Source organism: Scardinius erythrophthalmus (assembly GCF_964197995.2).
Source record: "Scardinius erythrophthalmus genome assembly, chromosome: 11".
Taxonomy (NCBI): domain Eukaryota; kingdom Metazoa; phylum Chordata; class Actinopteri; order Cypriniformes; family Leuciscidae; genus Scardinius; species Scardinius erythrophthalmus.
This window is the reverse complement of record NC_138231.1, coordinates 40,977,464-41,000,560: the sequence shown is the minus strand read 5'-3', so window position 1 is coordinate 41,000,560 and position 23,097 is coordinate 40,977,464. Positions and strand designations below refer to the sequence as shown.

Here is a 23,097-nt window from a genome sequence, read left to right as displayed (position 1 = left end):
GTCCAAATAGCAAATTTGAAAGTGTGTGTAGCCAAACCCATTATATATGAGCCTCATATAGAAGTTGCAGAAAATAAACGGGATGCTGATGTGACTTTACAGACCAGGACCCCCATTCTCAGCTCACCAACAATAGGCTGAAGAAAAAGCAGGATTTGTAGCACTTTAAAGTAACTTTCATTCTCTTTTTTATAATATTTAACAAATCATTAACAAATATTTCTTCAAAATGTTTATGAAAATGTCATGGAAAATTAAGAAGGAAAAAAATCTCCAAAGGGCCCCATACCTTCAGACAAATAAAGCTATAAAGCCATGTATTTATCAAAGAATGATGCAGATTCAGAGAACATCTCAAATCTGTGTTCAGTCATGTGTAATCAAAAAGAAAATCATTTAAAAAGTTATTTTATTTGAAATTATTTAAATACAAATAATATATATTTTCCATTTACAATGACAGTTTTCTTGTAAACAAAAGTGGCAGATACTGTTTACTAGGCAATTCTCCCCCTTTTCTGGCCGGTGACTTTCTCTGTGTGTATTCGGAGGCGTTTCCCATAATCTGTGTGCTTCTGTCACAGCATGAATTCTGAGGCTACAATCTTTTTTGGAGCTATAATACTAAAATGTCTATTTATCTGTAAAACCTTTATTATTTTATAAAATTGGTTGTGAATGTGTGAGTTACATGCAGCCAGAATATGACACTTTCCCTATGTCAATAAAGATTCCATTGTGTTTATGCTAATGAACGCGAGGGGAAATAAGTAAAACAATTTTCTACGGATGTTTGCAATTTTCCAAATGTAACTATAAAATACACACATTAGCTATTGGGAACAAACAAGAAAATCCAATTTCCTGTCATAAATTCATGATTAAAAAAAAAATAGCAATAAATTGAAAGATTATCATTTCATTCGCATTTCTACATTTCAAATAATTCCATATCAGTCACCTCTCCCACTGATTCATAAATAAAGACCAGACTAGTATTTTCACAACCACTAAATCAGCACTTCCAATACGCCGTCAGACCTGGTGCAAAATAACATTTAAATGGAACGAAAATCATATCCCAAAAAAATTTACCCTTAATTTTAAGCCATTTATGCCATCCCTCCATGCACAAAAAAAAAAAAAAAAAAAAACAGAAATAAACACTGACCCTCAATTATTCCCATCACTTATATTGGTGTTTTTCCATCCCAAACCATTTGCAATATTTGTGGCCACTACAAATTTATACATTGAATAAGGCATTCATATTCGATGAGAGTGGAATGTAAAACAATTATATATTATATAAAAAAAAATCAATAATTGAGGAATAAGGGAAGCCAAAAGTCCTATATACCTCATTTGATCATTTTTTTGGTTTAAATTCCACCCACTTGTCTTTCAAAGCCCTATACGGCCAACAGATCGATGGGAAAAGACCTGTACCTGTGTATTCACGCTAGAAACACAAGCTCTTTGTAACAACTGCAGTCAGCAACAGTGGGGAATTTTCTGTTTCCAGTTCAACAAGTCAGTGGGATAAATATATAAGGGGGAAAAAATTCACATTTCAATATTCCAAAACTTGAATTATCCTAATTATAAAATATTAGGCCATGTTAATACACAGTGGCAATAACTCAGTCTGATATCTACCTGTCTATTTGTGAAACAGCGGAACAATAGTTATAGGTAAAGCAACATTAAAGGTTAAATCAGGACTAGACAGTAGACCTGGCTGTGGAATGTCTGCAGTCATTTCTGTGAGGCTGAGACAACCTGCGCTCGTGATGCGAAGCTGGAAGAAGTTAAGATAGGTGAGATTTAGAAATGTATTGAATTTCCACACTTCAGGACAATGGAGATGCAACCCACAGCGCATCAAGTCCTTGTGCTCACTTCCAGATCACACTCCACACAGCCTCGTAACAGTGGAAACACCTGGGAAATCTAATAAACTACATAAAACTACAAAATGATAAGGTAGAAAACACCCTTGAAGCATAAACGGACATGACATTGAAAAATGACAGTCGTGAGGTGTGTGATTTTTCAGCGGTACTCTGGTTTTTATTTTTTCCGACGCATTAGTTGGTCAGACATGTTTTTCGTCAAGTGGAGAGGAATATGAAACACAGCTGGATCCCACACACAACCACTGTGACATCCCACCGATAACGACTGGATGAACGCAGGGAAAGATAACCAACGGTTCCTTAAGTCTTGTTTTGATTGGCAAAATAAACGGTTCAGACAGATTTGTGATTCATGAGGGTTTTAAACAGGAAGAGGGGGCGTCAACGTCCTTGTCTCCTGTTTGCCTCCGGTGTGTGGCGGCCCAGAAGACGGCAACGGTCTGGGGCTATGTGAGTGCGTGGGAGCATGTGTGTGTGTGTGTGTGTGTGTGTGCGTGCACGCATGAGTGGGCACATGGGTGTATGAGCTGTGCTCAAGTCTGCATGAAATGACTGGTTTAGTCGTTGTCTTCTTCGTCTTCCTCAGACTCCTCAATGCCATCACTGTCCTCCGGGTCATCCTCCTCTTCCTCAGTTTCTGGGATATCCCACTGCGGGTGGTTATCCAACATGGCCTTCGCCTCGTGAACCTCCAGCTAAAACCAAACAAAATTAGGACCACAAAGATTCTAGTAAATACATTTACATATTGATTAACTGGAGTAAAATCCAGCTTTGCCATCACACAATTACATTACATTTAAAATATATTAAAATAGAAAACCGTTATATTCAGTTGTAATATTTTTTGCAATATTACTGTTTTACTGTATTCTTGATCAAATGAATGCAGCTTTGGTGAGGATAAGAGACTTCTTAAAAAAAAAAAAAAATTAAACATTAAAAATGAAACTTAAAGGAGAACTCCGGTCAATTTGAACATTGAGCTCATTTTTTTTGTACATTTGGAGTGGTGTCAATACAGAGAACAAAGACAAAAATCGGTGTTGCCTACACTGTGTTATCCTCTTTTTAAAATTTGCACCCTGTTGACTTCAATGGGGCAAGTACTAAACCTGCTTTTAGCCTCTTAACATCCTTGATGTGTCATTACAAGTGCACAGCTAATGTGAGTGATTCCTTCAGAGTGATCACGAGTGAATCTGACTGCAGTAGATGTGAAAGATATTAATAAAAATGATGTTATTTCAGTCAGCGCACATACCTGTATTTACATCCTGTTTTCGGTCGAAGTCCATAGTAATCGATTGCCGAGTTCACGCGCATAGGTTTAGTTTAGGGATGTCAATTTTCACAAATTCCTATGATCGATCGTCATTTAAATTAACGATCAATTAATCGATTAATCGTTAGCCGTAATACTGCGATATGCGTCTACTGCAGTGGCTATGGCCAACAGCATGACAGGGTGTGCAAATGCTGCTCAGAACGCTATAATCCTCACCAAATCAATGAGAATGGTTTTAAATATAAATAAAGGGCTAATAGGATTGTAAAATGTTTCGATGTGATTGATAATTAAATTAATTATTTAATAATCAAATATAACTACTAATACAACGTGTCACCAACGCCGCCTCATATGCGCTTAGAATGTGTGACTGTTGTGGACGCGCTCTTCCTGGAACAACTGCACGCGCTGAATGAATCTGCTACCGTTAAACTGGAGCACTTTGCTAGCACATTATTTATCTAAAAGAAACGCATCCTATATGAGATTAATCAGATATATTAAAAATAAACATAATATTACAAATTATATCTGCACAAAATGACGCAAATTCATGCACAAGTGAACTTGAACTAAGTTAACGTTACGTGCTATTCATTCAGAACTACTCATGTTGTGGACGCGCGCTTCCTGGAGCAACGCGACACGGCAACTAAACCCAAATAATTCACAATGTTTTATTACAATATTGTTCTCTTTATAATGTTATGTAATATTACAGTCCCAATAGTCATTATTAGTCGTGCACTGCCGTTTGAGCTGCGCGCGCTGAAGCTGACGCTTTACTACAGAGTTAATTCTTAACCAAATGCATCCAATATGAGATAAATCAGATATAGATAGGCATACACAAAATAAAAAGTATTACAACTTACATTTGCACAAAACAAAAGGCTGCGAATGCACACGCAAACTTATAGTCATGATGAAGGTGTAAAATGGTCCCAAACATAACTCCGGCGCGCTCGCTTTACATGTTTCGCAGTTGAGCAGCGCACACGCGCATGAATACCTGCTTAATCGATGATCGATAAGTTTTATCGATTAAATGTATTATTGGCAATTAATCGATCGTCGATTAATCGTTGACATCCCTAGTTTAGTTACCTATGATCACGCGCGTGAACTCGACAATCGATTACTATGGACTTCACCCGAAAACAGGATGTAAACACAGGTATGAGCGCTGGCTGAATAAACAATTTTTATTAATATCTTTCACATCTACTGCAGTCAGATTCACCCGTGATCACTCTGAAGGAATCACTCACATTTTCTGTGCACTTGTAATGACACATCAAGGATGTTAAGAGGCTAAAAAGCAGGCTTACTACTTGCCCTATTGAAGTCAACAAGGTGCAAATTTTAAAAATAGAATAACTCGGTGTAGGCAACACCGTTTTTTGTCGTTGTTCTCTGTATTGACACCACTCCAAATTTACAAAAAAATGAGCTCAATGTTAAAATTGACCGGAGTTCTCCTTTAAGTACAAAATTGAAATCGACCCCAGTGTGCGTATATTTTTGCATAAAATATTTCAACAAATATTTCATAAAAAATCATTTAACAAATAAGAGAGCACTTCAGAAAGAAGAGAGAATGAAAAAAGACAACTGACCTTGAGTGGCTTGACCTGATCTAATCCCATGAATGAATCTGATCTGAGAATCACAGAATATTGATAGTTTCCGGTTTTGGATGGAGCGGGGAATTTCAGTTCAACCTGAGGCAAACAGGAAGTTTACATAATCATTGGTCACTTTGCACAACTCAGCACAATCTAATACGGAGGAGTAATTGGGAAATATGGGCTGATTTATGACCCTTTTGTTTACATCCTTGCATTCTCATGCTCCTCACAGAGAGGAAGCACTCAGTGTGTCAGACAGAATTATGACAGGCATCTGGCTGTCCTGTAACCAGACAGAGACTGCAGTGTGGAGGTTGCCTGGCAACAGGCTATGGGGAAAACTGCAGCACAGGAGTCTCTCTCACACACACACACACACACACACACACACACACACACACACACACACACACACACACAGCAAAACACTCACTCATTCTATTATTCTTCCATTAAACTATACTATAAATGGAACACCATATTGTGATTTGTTTTTGTTATTATTCCAGTTCTAAATGCCTTGCCTGACTTGAAAAAAAGAAGGAAAACCTGGATATACTAAAATTCCAAGACCGCCAAAACAATGAGCAACACAATAGGCGCGTTTCCATTAAAGATTTGCACAAAACTTTTGCGATTTTTTCTAAATATCGATAAAAAACTATTGCGAAATGACGGCGTTTCCATTAACCGATGTTATGTGACTAAAACGTCATTTTTTTATGCGACGATAAGTCATTCCAAAAATCATGGAAACGGATGTTGGTAAGTTTATATACATCACTAGCCTGGTAATACCAAACTCTGCTACTTCGCTTTGCTTCGTAGACAGAGTCTGGAATGGCATAATAGAGAAGTGTTTTCTCTCTCGCGGGGGTCGCTTGTCTGAAGTTTAAAATCATTGGTTACCCGTAAGCCAATCACATAACGTTTGGTTATGGGGGGTATTATGCGCATGCTCAGCCGCATCTAACTTCCACTGTAAACACATGTATGATGCGAAAACAAAACCATCGAGCGAAATACCGGAGTGAACATGACTGTGCACGACTTTTGCAGATTATGTGAAGTAAAAATCTACGCATCCACAGTACAATCAGCGTCTACGTCACGGCTCTCAGCCCGCCCTCTGTTCGTTGATTGGCCCGGCTGTTTTCAGGCCGGAGGAAAACGGAAAGCTATTACGCTGTCTCAGACTGAGTACAGAAGCCAAATGAAATTGAGCGGAAGTAAGAAGTCTGACGTAGTCAGGCTAATACATCACAGCCACCGGACTAGACATTATTATTATTAATGGAAGGAGACGTATATGTGTTATCCAAGCATTAATGGTAAGGAAAGACCCTTATACTGTGAGCGGCAACTATGAGGTGTTTCTGGGTGTTTCTTCCTCATTTCTGCTCCGAGGTCTTGATTGTGGCATTTATTTGAGGTTTCCGATAAATGGGAGTTTTTGTGAAATTGACGCGTTTCCATCGGGCGTATTTTCAATTCACAATTTGAAGGGTAATGGAAAGGCGGCTAATGTCATCCTTTCTTTTACCTCTTTCAACGTTCCTCAACAGAAATGTGTGATAGAGCACAAACAAGTGGTTGTGGCCTCACCTCCTCTGTGTCTTTGAGTGTGCACACATGATTGGGCATAGACACCAGTGTCTGTTCCTTCCTATCTGCGATGTAGAGCCACCACCACTCCTGTTTCTCCTCAGGGAAGTACAGGCTGTAGACAGGGTGTGTGACCTTAGACTTGGTCTCCAATAGCGCCCTTTCACGACGCTGAATGCTCTGTTGTAGGGCCTCCCATTCCTATAGAAAAAAGACGTGCTGGTTATGGAACACTACCATCAGCAGTCACTCATCCAAGGGATTCGACACACACCTCCTCATCATCTCCGGCAATCTCGTCCAACTCCGTGTCACTCTGCTTGTCACTCTCCTCATCTCTCTCGCTAGGCGAGTCCTTATTTCCCTCCGCTTCGTCAGATTCGCTGCCTTTATCAGAGAGATCGTCCTCTTCCTCTTTTGATGCAGCAACTTCCTGTGAACAAAGACATAAGAAATGGGATGAAAGATTTGTTGTTGCTGTCAATAATATCAGAAAATGTGCATCAAAGTAAAAGTGACTAAAATGAATGAATATGACGCATATTGCACTACCAAGTTTGGGGATGGCAAGATAACTGTTTTAAAGAAGTCTGTTATGCTCACCAAAGGCTGCATTTGTTTGAAAAGTAGTTTTCTATTTTAATACATTTTAAAATGTAATTTATTTCTGTAATGACAAAGCAGACGTTACTCTAGTCTTCAGCGTCACATGGTACTTCAGAAATTATTCAAATATGCTGATTTGGTACCCTGGTAATCCAGAGTTCTCGCGAGACCACAAGTTGAATTTGCTCAGTGAGTCGAGTAATGATGCTCATTAACTATGCCCCTCGATCTGAGCTGCACCAATCACATCGGGTTATCTGATATAGGCGGGCCAGAGGCGAGATGACGACAGCGCTGCGATGTCGAAGTCATTAGTAAACATTGCAAGATGGCTATGGATGAACACCAGTTGTTTGAAACGGCTTTGGCCTCTACAATGAACGAGTTAGACTTGGCTTTTTATCTAAAAGAGGAACAGAAGACGGCGCTCGAATCGTTCCTTTGCAAGAAGGACGTTTTTGCTGTTTTGCCGACTGGATACGGTAAGAGTCTAATCTACCAGTTAGCTCTGCTGGTAGTTAAGCGAATGGGGTTTATTGTTGTGATCGGTCGTAGTGTTATCCAATTGCGTGCAGAGAGATTTTCAAATGCATGCTTGGTGCCGCCCCTCGAGCTGGCCGAGTTTCATTAGTCGACGCCAGACCATTAATCTTTCAGATTTAGGTCTGGATTTCCAGGCTACTGTTTTGGTGCTCAAGAAGCATTAATTATTATCAATGTTAAAATCAGTTTATCAGAATTCTTTGATGAATGGAAAGTTCAAAATAACAGCATTTGGTCAAAATAGAAATATTTTGTACCACTATAAATGTTTTACTGTCACTTTCATGCATTCATTTAATGCATCCTTGCTTAATAAAAATATTAATAATATAATAAAAAAAAATTATTGACCTCAATCTTTTGTATGGTAAAATTGAAGGTTATTTTTATCAAAAGGAAAAATGTACCACTTATTACATATAGAAAGTTCCTTACATTTCCTGCCACATTGCCATTGGCCTGTTTGGCCTTGTCTCCTTTCGCTTGCTGTTGGGTGACTGGTTTCTTCTTAGTCAGCTTCTTCTTTTTGGACTTTGCAGCTTTTTTAGCTCCTTTATTCTTATTTTGCCAAACTTTTGTTTTGTTTTTGGCATCGCCTTGCTGCAAATGACAAATTAATCATTTTAAAACGTTCAAACATGATAATGAGAAAATAGCAATATGCAAATGTGCATTTTTAAATCATTATAATGTTGTGTTTGATTAATGTGTAACTTTAAAGCATTACTACCTCCTCTGTATTAGCTTCCTCTGTAGGTAGGGGTGTATTCTCTTCTTTCTCGAAACTCTCCTAAACGCAAATACAAATTTAGTGCACAAATTTACAATGCTGTTGTGCGAAAAGAATTCAAACAATAAAGACTATATGAAAATATGATATTCTCAACCAAAAAAAAACAAACAAGCTCAGCATTGGCCTCTTGTGGATGCCTGCTGCAACTCCAATGTGTGTACCAATGGCACACATCAAAAACTACAGTTAAGTAGCACTACCCCTTTTCAAGTAAACATCTGGATGAGAAATGGTGGCCCATGAGATATTCTTGTAAATATCCAACTTACAGACATTCTCTTCCTTGTCAAAGTAACCGTAACAGTGACGATGGATCCTGCTGTGATGTTATTGCTATCTTCATCGTCCAACACTGCAGAGTAAGGAAACATACACAGAGTTAGTCTTTAAATCACACATATTGTTTTTATTGAACGTAAGAGTGTACAAACGCTGACTAACAAACACACCTTGAAGTTTAGTTTCCATGTTGATATAGGGGAAGCTCGCGAGGACCGTCATGACCTCATCATACTTCTCATCCCCAAGGAATCTCAGCATGTTCCTCCTATCAGAGTCCTTCAGACTGACCAGATCCTGCAACGTCCGCACCTTATACTGAGAATAAGAGAAGGGGAACGATATTTGGACATTTGGAAACCATAGTTTTTGCATAGTAACAATAGTTTAAGTGGGGATATGTAACTATGGTTTGTATTAAACTGACTAAATTGCCTACACAATTTAGGAAGTGCAACTATAACTGATGTGGCAGATTCCCTCACAGCCATAACTATTAGTATGCATGGATTTACAAAATAAAATGCCACAGTTTTTATAGTTATGCTATAGTATACTACACACAACTAGGGTTGGGAATGGTAAGACATTTTCTGGTTCCGGTTCCCATTCAATACAAATTATTAAAACTAATAAAAAAATAAAAAATAGTAGTAAGGGGAAAATGCACAATCCTTTTTGTGTTTATTTCTTATACTTGTCAAATGAGTTTAACAGACCGGTAATGTCAACAAATTCAACATATTATTTAGCAATTTTTGCAAAAATAATTCATTTTTCTAAAGGAAAATAAATATTTCTGAATTCTCTAGGATAATTTGGGACCTCTCCTATAGCTTATTGTATCTCACTCCAGCAGTGGAGAATACCCTCTCAAAAGGGGTAGAATACGCTTGAACACACATGTAAGATCCAGACAGGTGAAACATATTTCGATTTGAATGATTGATTCATAAAGACTTCACTTCATTACTGGATGAATCAGCGCTCTAGCAGTTAAATAAACAGAACTGCATGCGTCTTGCGGAAGTAAAATCTGAAGCGAATTTTCGTTATTTGAAGCGACTTTCCAAAGGTGATTTACTCTGTTTTGGTTGCTACCGTAGACATCAGTGTTTATTCTCGAACTATAAACTTTTATTTCAGTACTTCTGTGATCATTTGAATATTTGTAACACCGATACTGTGTTGTTGAAAAGGTTGTGAAAGTAAAACGGTTTCATATTGACAACTGCTCTCTCAGTGACAGCGCAAAGTGCTTTCGCGAGTGCTTTCATTACTATTTTAATATTCATGAGGTGAGTGTGAGACGTCGCTATTAAAGGATAACCTCCCAACACTTCGCCCACACATCGGCCCAGAACCGTTTTTGGAACCGAAACTTAATTTCGCACGGTTCCGGTCTTTTTCTAAAAACACTACCAGTTCTGGATAAGACCCGGTTTTTGGTTCCCAACCCTATACACAACAACAAAATTGCCCTATCAGATCCTTTTATGTGCTGTAACGCCTTTGAGAAAGATGCACCTTTTTAGAGATACAGTATCGGAGGTGCTCCTCTTCAAAATGGGGCAGCTGCAGGAGAGGAGACTTGGCCTCCTGCAGGCCTTGAACCACCATCTGAGACAGCTTCATGCAGTTCTCTATGGACGTCAGCCTGGGGGCCCGAAGGCCTACAAAATCAAACACAAGCAACAAAAAAACATCATGTATGATACATCATATGTGACCCTGGACCACAAAACCAGTCACATTGGTCAATTTTATGAAATTGAGATTTATACATTATCTGAAAGCTGAATAAATAAGCTTTCCATTGATGTGTGGTTGTTATGATAGGACGATATTTGAAAATCTGGAATCTGAGGTTGCAAAAAAAAAAAAAAAAAAAAAAAAATCGCAACATTGAGAAAATCACCTATAAAGTTGTCCATTTATGTTCGCGATTGTGTTGCATTCACTCACAAAAATAAATGTTTTATATATTTACAGTAGGAAATATACAAAATATCTTCATGGAACATGATCTTTACTTAATAGCCTAATGATTTTTGGCATAAAAGAAAGATCGATAATTTTCACCCATACAATGTATTGTTGGCTATTGCCACAAATATTCCTGTGCGACTTATGACTGGTTTTGTGATCTAGGCAGGGGTGCTGCTTGCAATTTTGGGCCCTATGAAAGAATATTATGTTGGGCCCCCAATCGCACCCAGTCCATTAATAAAATCGATCTCTGTGGGCCCCAAAAGTGCATAGGCCCTTAGAATCATCCTAATTTTTCCCCACATATACACTAGTGTTCAATATTTAGGAATCAGAAAGATTTTTAGATGTTTTTAAAAGAAGTCTCTTATGCTCACCACGGCTGCATTTATTTTAATTAAAATACAGAAGAAAAAAAAAGTTATATTGTGAAAAAGTATTACAAATTAAAATAAACATTTTCTGTTTTATTTTATTTTAAAATTAAATGTATTCCTGTGATGGCAAAGTTGAATTTTCAGCAGCCATTACTTCAGTCTTCAGTGTCACATGATCCTTCAGAAATCATTCTAACACTTATTATTATCATCAATGTTGAAAACAGTTGTGCTGCTTGATATCTTTGTGGAATCCATGATACATTTACCTTTCAGGGCTCGTTGATGAATAGAAAGTTCAAAACAATAGCATTTATTTGATATATATATATATATATATTAGGGGTGCACGATATATCGAATCAATATCGTTATCGCGATATCACGTTGCTCGATATCAAATCGAAAGTCTCGCAATATTTATGCGATATTTTGTTTATGATGCGTCCCGTCCGACATGCACCGTTGCATTTCCCCCGACTGATTTCCTGGTTCTACTTATCTACTTTTCCTGGTTCTATCAAGGAGAAGGTTAACTTTTCATGCTACAGATTTCCAACAGTGGTCAGAAAGAACAGGGGAGACACTTTGTTTCACTTCTCCCTTGCTCTACCACACAGTCCCCACAACACACACACTTGCCAGCTTGACGCACACACCAGCGCGCAAGTATAAACATCAGGCCACCTGGCCACTTCATGCGTTATCACAGATCGGATAGCTATCTAATTTATCAAAACGATTCCTTTTACACCTGTTCACATAAATGTGTTTTTTGCAAAAACGGATTCGATCTTCAATTCCCGCGCTATATGCAGATTTAATGGAGTTCACGTCACCGAACACAGTTATGAGCTGCAGTCATTAACTATATCATCAGCTAAAATTTTAAAATCAAATACCGCACTAATAGAGAACGGCAACAGCCCTGGTAAGATAATTTCACTTCTTTACTTTTAATGAAGATGTGTAAAGCGTCTGCAACTTACTTTCACTTTGATTTGCGATAGTTTGCGCGTTGGCTTGACCGGTGGAGCTCAGCTGCTCATGCGGTGATGCGTGTTGCAGGCGTAGCGTCGTCATATCTGGCCATAACATGACATGGAGCCTATAGCACGTTCTCACACGTTTATTTTTTTGTGTTTTTGGGAGGAGTACATTTTACATATGTGGTTTCAACAACCAGATGCATTTACACTTCGTCCAGTTTCGTCTGGAATGCGGCCCAGATCTCCTCCTGAAGTGGTTTCAGCGATCAGATTCAAATCAGTCTCGAATGCGCTCAATAAACCCTATGTTGTAAGGAAACTTGTTTTTATTTGTTATGAATCTATTTTGATGCGTTTTCCCATAACTTTTGTAGTTTTACATATGTTTAAAAATATCGAAATTAATATCGATATCGCAATATTCATTATCGATATCGCAATATCACTTTTTGTCAATATCGTGCACCCCTAATATATATATATGAAGAGTTCAGATGCAAAAGCCTCTAAGTGCCATCTGAAATTTTCTTCTAGAATGATCATTTTTATCAAGCTTGTATATTTAAGGTCAGTAATTTCACTTAAATGACTATTAATAGGTAATTTTCATTGCCATTTAAGTGAAATTACTGAACTTAAACATACGAGCTTGATAAAAATGATCATTCTAGAAGAAAATTTCAGATGGCACTTAGAGGCTTTTGCATCTGAACTCTTCATATATTATTTATATATATATAATTGAAAGTCTTTACTGCCATTTTTAATCAATGTCATGCATTCCTGAATAAAAGTATTAATTTCTTTAAAATCAAAAATTCAACCAAACTTTTGAACTGTAGTGTATATGTATATTAAAATTAAGCCTTAGTCCACCAGTCAATATTTGAAAATATTGTTCTGAACTTACCTCCTCTACTGGTTGCCATCATAGTGAGTTGACAGCCAACATTGATCATTTCCTGCAGTAACGCAGGGCCCTTCTTCACCACAAACCTTTGATCTGCAGAAGATACAAAACAACCAATTAATTCACATTAATAACCCTAAATGATCTGCAATGATAATTCAACATGAACACAGTTCAGTTAGCTCAACTAGCAGAGCGTGGCATTAGCATAAGGAGCACAGATACTTGCAATGTATAGCTTGAACTCTTTTGGATAAAACCGTCTGCCAAATGCATAAATGTAATGAATTGTATTAGACAGGTAGTTGTTGTGGTATTATCTCACAGGAATAAATGTTGACACTAGAGAGGTGTGTGTGAACGCATACCCTCCTCTATGTTCTCGGAAACATCCATCCTGGCAAGGTGTGTAAGTAATAAGACTCGAGCCTTCAGGCTGTAAGGATAGCAGAACGGAGGCTCCTTCTTCTTAACATTAATGTTCCCCAGCTCCCGAATCAACTGCATAAAGGAACAAACACCCAGCATTACATTTACGATATTAAATTGTAATCACTATCCAAGAGCGCTCTTAAATCTTTGGCACAAAACATTGCATATAAATGTTTGAACATTTTACCTGGGGAACTTCTATGTTGTCTGTTGGTCTTATAATGGCCTCTTTGTTACTACGAGGATCAAACTCAAATGCTGCCGTCAACACCATCACCAATCCTGTCAGACAGAGAGAGACTCAGTCAGAGGAATTCACCAAAGGAAGTCATAAAGTCGTTTTCTGAATGGTGACTTTACATCCTTCTAGGTGTTGCACTTACGTTTCATGTTCATATTAGGTGTTTTGTACATAAAGTGCATAAAAAGCTGAGTTGTGTTGATCAGGATCTGATCACCACTGTAGCGGATGGAACGGTACCACCATGTGCCCTAAACACAAATGCACACATTAATATATGGATTATCAGAATATTATCTATTTATTTATTTAACAGGGAGCATACAGTCAAACATAGTTACAATACATAGCCTGTGACTGATGCACAGCATATCGAGTTTATAGATAATGCTAATTTTCAACTCCTTACCCTGGTTGGGCATTTCTAAGTACAATATAAATCAAATACATACAAATAAAAAACATACACACACACACACACACACACACTCACACACTCACACACTCACACACTCACACACTCACACACTCACACACTCACACACTCACACACTCACACACTCACACTCACACACACTAACAATAATTAGAAATGGTTAGAGTTTTGGTTTGCCAATCAATTAATCAATGGAAATCCATTAAAGGGATTCTATACTACAGTTTCTAAAATGCCTGTACAAAACGACCCAACAAGGTACACAACCGTTTAAAAGGTTATTTTTATTTTATTTTTATGAATTCATATCTTTTATTCGGCAAGGATACATTTAATTGATCAAAAGCAACAGTAAAGTCCCTTAAACATCGTTTTCAACATTGATAAGAAATATTTATTGAGCACTAAATTAGATATTAGAATGATTTCTGAAAGGTCATGAGACACTGAAGACTGGGGTAAAGCCCAATTCACACTACAAGCGACAAAGCGACACGATACCATTTCAATGGGGAGCGGGCGTTTCTGGCGACCGGATGGGGCGTGTCTGGCGACGCGATAAAGTTCAAGTTCAAGTTCTTTTATTCAGCCATGATGTTATTAGACACAACAATAATCAACAACAAAATAATAACATTCAATGCTGAATAGGAGCATGAGGAAGACATAGTCTTATAATTTCATGCCCCTTTTTTCAATAATCTGAGCTGGCACAGAACAGATGGCTCGTTGGGGTTTTTTTTATTTTCTTTTTTCCTTTGTTTTTCCCTATGTCGAGGTACACTATTACTTCACATCTAAATAATTGACAGTTTCAAATTTGTCAAACATTGGTTCTTATGCTTCACTGCCTTCGTATTTTCCAAGTAACATATACATTTTATTGAATTGAACAATCGTGTTACATGATTTTTGAACAATGTCCAAAGAGTTCCATAAACTAATCCCAATTACAAAAAAACCTTTTTGTTTTTGTGATGTGCGTGAATATGGTACACAGAAATTGCCTTTTCTTCTGTTGTTACTGTCTGTGATTAGCATGAATTTGTTTTGGATATGTATTGGCACCAAATTGACAAATTTGGGACAAATTTAAAGTTGAGATCCGATTAAAGTTGAGAGATTTGACAGATTTAAAGTTGAGATCCGTTTAACTTTATGCAAATGAAGAGCGACTTTCGGGAGCGACAACCAAAGGAGTGAAGTCAGTGGGGCGCACGTGATCCGTCACTCTTCAGTGCCGATTCCGACCAAGGCAAGAAGAATGAGAAGCTCATTTTAGTAGTCAGAAACTAGTCCTATAATGTATGATATGTGAACGCAGCTTTGTCATCACAGGAATAAATACAATTTTAAAATATATTAAAATAGAAAACACTTATTCTAAATTGTAATAATATTTCACAATATCAATATTTGTAACTTTTATTTTTTATCAAACACATCAGGTAAACATAAGAGACTTCTTTCAAACACACTGTAACTTTTGAACAGTAGTGTACGTTTTCTATTAAATCTAATCTAATACAATTTTAAAATATATTAAAATAGAAAACACTTATTCTAAATTGTAATAATATTTCACAATATCAATATTTGTAACTTATTTTTTATCAAACACATCAGGTAAACATAAGAGACTTCTTTCAAACACACTGTAACTTTTGAACAGTAGTGTACGTTTTCTATTAAATCTATTCAAAAATATTATTCTAAAAATATTATTACAATTTAGAATAAGTGTTTACATCAGGTAAACATAAGAGACTTCTTTCAAACACACTGTAACTTTTGAACAGTAGTGTACGTTTTCTATTAAATCTAATGTTTAAAGGGGGGGTGAAATGCTATTTCATGCATACTGAGTTTTTTACACTGTTAAAGAGTTGGATTCCCATGCTAAACATGGACAAAGTTTCAAAAATTAAATTGTACGTTTGAAGGAGTATTTCTGTGCCAAACATTGTCCTTCCGGTTTGTCACAAGTTTTAGAAAGTTTTTTTCGAGTATGGGTCTGTGTGACGTCAGCTGGGGCGGAATTTCCTTATACGGGTCCTAAGGGCACTTGTGCCGGAAGGACGCGGGCGCGCGCGCATCCGTAGACCAGAGCAAGAGAGTGAAAGCAGTACCTCATCCAAGCGCTCTGCTCGGCTTTAGGGAAGTCAATGTCACCAAAGAAGTGTGTTTTTGGTTGCCAGGGCAAGACAACCCTGCACAGATTCCCAAAGAACCCAGCGTTAAGGGACCAGTGGATGGAGTTTGTTTTTTCAGAGCATCATCAACGGAGTTGTGTAAGACTGTTTGTTCCTTGCATTTCGACGATGATTGTTTTATAAACAAAGCCCAGATCGACGGATTTGCAGATCGTCTAATGCTTAAGGATCGAGCAGTCGCAATGATAAAGGTTCGCGGTCGTGCGTTGGAACCGGGCGGTGAGTAAAACTGCTTCAAATGTCTCTGTGTGTTGTTAGCTCGGCGCGTTAGCACATCTTTAGCTCCGCCCACACGGCCCGCCTCCAGCCGCTCGTTTTTTTCCGGAAAGACTCGGTACAGCCTATCTTTCTTTTATAAATATAATAAAACTAAAGACTTTTTGGAGATATGAAGGATGCAATACTACTCTATAGGTACTCAAGAAGATTAACAGGAGATTGAGTGAAAATGAGCATTTCACCCCCCCTTTAAGTTATGGATCGCCACTAGAAGACTAGCTTACCACAACCACAGGAAGGATGACCATAAACGCCAACCCATAGACCAGCAGCACCTGTGAGAGGCACAAGCAAACAGGTTTGGCCAGTTATTGCACTCTTGGGGCATTTATATCATTTTTAGTTGACTCTTAAAATGTGGTTAAAACTTAGCTGGAAGAAAATAGTGTGTGAACTCACCAGCATGGAGTTTTTCTGGTCAACAATCCACGCAGGAAGAGCGATGCCAAAACTCGTCACTGATCAAGAGTGAAATGAAATTGAGATAAAATTAGATTTTTTTGTTTAGGGAACACTAAATAATCAATCAAGTTAACAAGTTAAAGAAGTCATCACCTCTTGGGCCATCAGGGTTGCCATATGTCTCCCAGTTCTTCCGTGATTCCTCATTTGTCAAACTGTGAGAAAGTATGAGCATTTAAAAAAATGATTATTACATACAGCGCCATATTGACAAGTAATAGAAAGGTGTAGCGACTTGTCTAGTTCTTGCAAGACGTTTAGTAGCATTTTACTGGAAGAACATAGAAGGTCCATGCATTGATCATTGGTTAAAAGATCTGTCACATTGTATTGCATTGGAAAGAATAACCTACAGTATAAAAGGCAAACTAAAAGATTACCATAAAATATGGGATCTTTTTATACATTTTCTGGAAAATAACCAAATAACGATACAGGCAATATTAGATTCCTCTCACTCCACTGATTGATATGTGTATATATGATGTGCTTATGTATTTGAAAATATGTGGACATGTCTGTCTTAGCCTTTGTATAATAACTTCTATACCTGTGTAACTGATTTTTTATGGATGCTGAGGGTGGGAGAGTTAAAATATATATAAAATGGTTTGTTTTTTTGGAAATGTTCTTGTTATGCTCCATGTTTTTCAATAAAAATATGTAAAGAAAGAAAGAAAGAAAAAGAAAGAAAGAAAGAAAGAAAGAAAGAAAGAAAGAAAGAAAGAGAAAGAAAGAAAGAAAGAAAGAAAGAAAGAAAGAAAGAAAGAAAGAAAGAAAGAAAGAAAGAAAGAAAGAAAGAAAGAAAGAAAGAAAGAAAGAAAGAAAGAAAGAAAGAAAGAAAGAAAGAAAGGTGCAGCGTGGATATTTCAAGAAGATTAAGCATTTAATTCTGGCACACATTTTTATGAATAGCTTTTTTATGAATTGTATTGTGCAAGCAAAAACACCACACTGCAATACCAAGATTGACTCACACAGGAAAATGAGTTGCCACAGCCATAAATAACATTACGTTAAATTTAAAAGGCAACTATGAATAAAACGGGTCTTACGCTGAGTAAGCTTTAGCCAGCTTCATGAACATGGCCTCATCTCCACCTTTATCAGGATGGTGTTTTAGAGACAGAACTCTGTACTGCTTCTTAATCTCAGCAACAGATGCCCCCTAAAGAGGAACATAACGGATCTATTAATCTTGAGAAGTAATAGTTTGGAGATTAAAATGTCAAAGAACAAGATTAACAAGAGAGAAAGCAAGAATGTCGTCCTTACCGCGTCCAAGTTGAGGACCTCATAGGGGTTATACTCCTGGTACTCTCGATCTAATTTAGACACCTTATAGGCCAGGAAAAGAAATACTGCCCACCCAAACAACAGGGCTGCTTTTCTAAAATGACAGAGAACAACAAGAAAAAAGTGGATTTTAGTTTTTAACAACAATTTACAATTAAATCAGAGCTGCCAACTCTCACGCATTCAGTGTGAGACTCACGCAATTAACACTTTTCACACGCTCTCACGCCACACATCCATTTTCTCACACACAGAATTATTTATGATATTATCAGGTATACAGGTTATTTATGATATAAAAAAAAAACTCAGCTCTCAGATTCTGTCAATTTTATTACGAAATTCAAACAATAAATACCGTTTTGGCGTTTGTAAATGTGACGTGAAAGATCCCTAGCGGCACGTGACCCGATCATCTCTACTAGCTAATAGTAAATAAACACGAATGAACAATGTTGAAAGAAGCAGTACAACTTACCGAAATGTATATTCCTCATACATAATATCGATCAATCAGTGTTTTTCAACCGCGGAAAGGGTCAATAAAACAGCTGGAGAACAATTATGTCATAACATTTACCTCAGGAAAGCCATTTAATGACCATAATAACGGCATGTTGGCTAGCAAAAAAGATATATACAGTACCAGTCAAAAGTTTGGAAACATTACTATTTTAAATGTTTTTGAAAGAAGTCTCTTATGCTCATCAAGCCTGCAGTTAAAAAACAAAACAAAACAAAAAAACAGTAATATTATGAAATATTATTACAATTTAAAATAATGGTTTCTTTTTTAATATACTTTAAAATGTAATTTATTTTTGTGATGCAAAGCTGAATTTTCATCAGCAAGTACTCCAGTCTTTGGTGTCTTATGATCCTTCAGAAATCATTCTAATATGATGATTTGATACTCAGTTATTATCAATGATGGAAACAGTTGTGCTGTTTAATATTTTTTTTTTGAATACTTTTTTCAGGATTCATTGATGAGTAAAACGTTAACAGCATTTATTCATAAAAACAGCATTTATTCAAAATAAAAACATTTCTAACAATATAAATCGTTACCATCACCTTTTATCAATTTAACGCATCCTTGTTGAATTAAAGTACTAATTTCTTAAAAAAAAAAAAATAGTTATTGTTCCCAAACTTTTGAACGGTAGTGTATATTGTTACAAAAGATTTCTATTCTAAATAAATACAGTTCTTTTTAACTTTTTATTCATCAAATAATCCTGAAAAAAGTATCTCAGGTTATAAAAAAAATATTAAGCAGCACAACTGTTTCCAACATTGATCATAAATCAGCATATTAGAATGATTTCTGAAGGATCATAAGACACCAAAGACTGGAGTACTTGCTGATGAAAATTCAGCTTTGCATCACAAAAATAAATTACATTTTAAAGTATATTAAAAAAGAAACCATTATTTTAAATTGTAATAATATTTCATAATATTACTGTTTTTTTTTTTTTTAACTGCAGGCTTGATGAGCATAAGAGACTTCTTTCAAAAACATTAAAAAATAATGTTTCCAAACTTTTGACTGGTACTGTATAAAAAAAGAACTATATTACATATTTATTATATTTTTACTTATATCATTAAATAAAGTTGTTATTATAATAAAAAACGCATTATATTTAATTTGAGTTATTTTTAACCTTAAATAATTTACAGCATTCGGTGAGATTTTTTTTTTCTTGAGAAAAACTAACGCCTATCTTGTGTACCTGATATTTATCCAAATGAGTCAATATTAAATCAAATCACAAGAATTGAACTGAACTGAAATCCTGAAATTAGTTTCAAACAATAATAAAAAAAACGTAGCTTACCAGAAATTGTACCATATAAACATTGTAACATGTTGTCACTAAACAATACACTTATTGTGATGCAAGATTATTATTTTTACACCCCCCTCCCCTCCTAAATCTCACTCCAAGCAACACTCAAAAGTTGGCAGCTATGATTAAATAGACAGTGGCTTCTGTATGTGTAATGTGACTAAATAGCCAAGAGAGAAGATTTAAACCATGAAAGACAGGATGTCTGAATACTCCATGCATCTGATCTGATCCAAGCTTTGTGCTTTAAATAGTTGGTGCAGAGCTTTGAAAAGTGTTTGAGGCCATTATTTTGCTTGAAGAATTAATAATTTCAGAAGTTTTGACCACTGTGCTGCATTGCTGAGTTGTCACAGCAATTTAGCACATTTGAATCTGCCCATTAAAATCAAACAGATCTAGATCGCTTTATGTAAATTCAGAAATCAAATCAAATAGTGCGATATCACTAAACAAAAACTTACAAAATCATGAAATAACTGTCCTAATGGTGAATCATAATAAAAAATAATGTTTTCAGAATACCAAGCACCCAATACATCATATGTTAATATATGAATCAATATATGTTTTTTATATCCTTTAATATGCTTAACATGCATATAAAAAAAAAAAAAAGTGCATCATCTTAAACAGATGCTGTTGTACAAATTGAGGAGAGATCCTCTGAAATGATTGATTGTAAAGGTGTACAGTAGTACATATGAAAGCGCTATATAAATGCCTCATTCATTCAAATGCAAATGTTCCCCAGTGCACACTATATAATGATCTGCAATAATAACAATCTATGCATGTTAAAAACTAAATGCAAAAGACAGCAAATTAAGCTAAATGAGATGAATTCCCCTGAAACGCACCATTTTCACAGAAACAATCACTTACTTAAGTGTTGGAACAACGCTCTGCTGTGATTTCATAAGCCGAAGGCGATACCACAGACATCTCCCATGAACTCTCCGTAAACTCTTCAACCGCAATTGCTCTGTGAATTAATTCAAGTAACAGACAAGAATGAGAAAAAACAATTGTGCAATGAAATCTAATTCTCACTCAGCATGCAAACAAACATACAGCCCAGACCAAAGCAGTGGTACGTTGATATATTTCATTGTAATGAATGCTTGCCATATTCATATATCACAGTATTTACAGTACACGTGCAAGAAACAATATTAGTCTTAGCATGCCCAAAAAGCATGGCAGTACTATGGTACTTTTTAGTTCGTGGGGTTTTGCAAACTCGGCATGGCATTTGATATTTTTATCTGAATGTGACCCTCTTACTTTACAAAAGCTGCCTGAAAAATGTACAAAAATGTTAATGTTATATAACAGAAATGAACAAGACAATGATTTTTGTGAAATCAAACCATGGTTAATAATATCTAGACAGAGGGTTTTATACGCAGTCGCACACACACACAAAAATTAAGCTGTAAAAACCAAGAAACTCTAGCTTTTCTTGAATGTTGCTTGTGTCACACACTTCATTCTTGTTTGCACTGCTGAACTGTTTATACTCTTAAACATTAATGCGTTTACAAATGTGTTTGGTCACTTTAAGCATTTAATTTTAATAATAAATTTGTACCTTATATTTTTGTGTTTTCTTCTATGTAGCCTGCAGAAACTACATGCCATTGCTGTGAATTTGATCAAGTCTGACTTGACTTAATAGCATGTCTAACTTTATCTGTTGCATGTAAATGAAATAAAAAAAACCCGTTTCATAACACATGCTTACAAAATAGTGGGAGTGGCACTGAATGCCTTGCAGACGGAATATATATATATATATATATATATATATATATATATATATATATATATATATATATTTAAATCACTGCATTATATTATATGATCAAAATGTGTTTGCCAACGTAAACAAATGAGGACATACGAAAACAAGCCTATTGAACGGAGGACCACTGAATTTAACACATATAAGTTAGCTGGTGTGTGATGGCAGCAAAGCTCAAATAGAAACCTGAAAAGCCTTATTTGTCTCTGTATTAGGATCCTTTACTGGAAATATCCCACCTAGTCTAGTTGATTTGAATAAGGGTCAGCTGATAATGCCACACATTAACATTCTGGCGAGCCCTTGGTGTCATTAATGGATTTACTCCCGGCATTCGTTTTATTAAATACAACAAAGTCAACCAATATTCCTCGCAGAGAAGGCAATCTGGTGATCAGCAAGCGACAGGACACTGGTTAACGTTAGCTGGTAGTGCATTAGCATATGGGGCCTTACCCGCATTCTGATCCCGGGGCCAGAGGTAATAGGTGGCTGGGATGACTATTAGTCCCACAAAGGACGTGAGGAAATAGAAAAAAGTGTTGCCACTGTCGTCGTACTGAAACTGCTGTCCAGCCATTTCGCAGCGGCACTAATCCCCGATTTTTTCTGCCGCCTTGCCGCCGTACCAGTCGCTTCACTGTAGGACTAGACACATATGTGGGAGAGGGAAGCCAGCATCCACGCGCACTGTCTGCCACGATAGCTATTGCTTTCAAAATAAAAGTCCCCCGGTGTTTGTATTATTTTTATTGAGACTTTGCCCGCCTAAGTTGATTATGTAAAAATAATTTTAAAACCGCATTTTATTTTAAAGTACTGCGATTGTTGTTGGTAGGATAAAATATTAATATATTTTTACTCTTAGCACGACATGGACATTTATTGTGGCGTGTTAATAACGCCTCGCCGCTTGCTGTCGTAGCTCTGAAATACGAAAAACCTGTGCGCCGTTTTTAAGGAACAGTGTACGTGTTCTACGCGTGCGCGTTGTAGTATTACTTGTTTTTACACAATTTGTATTTTTCGTTGAAACCCCTGATTTTAAGTTTCTATTGGCGTTTAATTTAGCGTGCCAAACAACAACCTTTACAGACATTGGGACACTCACACTCTCAGCCAAGGACCCCAATACAATAT

At 36.6% G+C, this 23,097-nt stretch overlaps 1 protein-coding gene across 1 annotated transcript; it reads right to left on the bottom strand.

Moving 5' to 3' along the window:
• Positions 1-391: 391 nt before the first annotated feature.
• On the bottom strand, positions 392-22,886 carry sec63 (SEC63 homolog, protein translocation regulator). The gene is made up of 20 exons (XM_081379380.1): positions 22,414-22,886; positions 21,036-21,135; positions 18,271-18,385; positions 18,051-18,163; positions 17,089-17,150; positions 16,933-16,991; positions 16,758-16,808; positions 13,748-13,856; positions 13,552-13,646; positions 13,301-13,433; positions 12,933-13,025; positions 10,195-10,340; positions 8,838-8,985; positions 8,658-8,740; positions 8,326-8,385; positions 8,031-8,195; positions 6,721-6,879; positions 6,447-6,647; positions 4,830-4,934; positions 392-2,614 (listed from the first exon to the last, which is right to left on the bottom strand). Exons 1-20 carry the CDS (start codon positions 22,535-22,537, stop codon positions 2,477-2,479), a joined length of 2,259 nt encoding a protein of 752 aa, XP_081235506.1. The 5' UTR covers positions 22,538-22,886; the 3' UTR covers positions 392-2,476.
• Between the last annotated feature and the right edge of the window lie 211 nt (positions 22,887-23,097).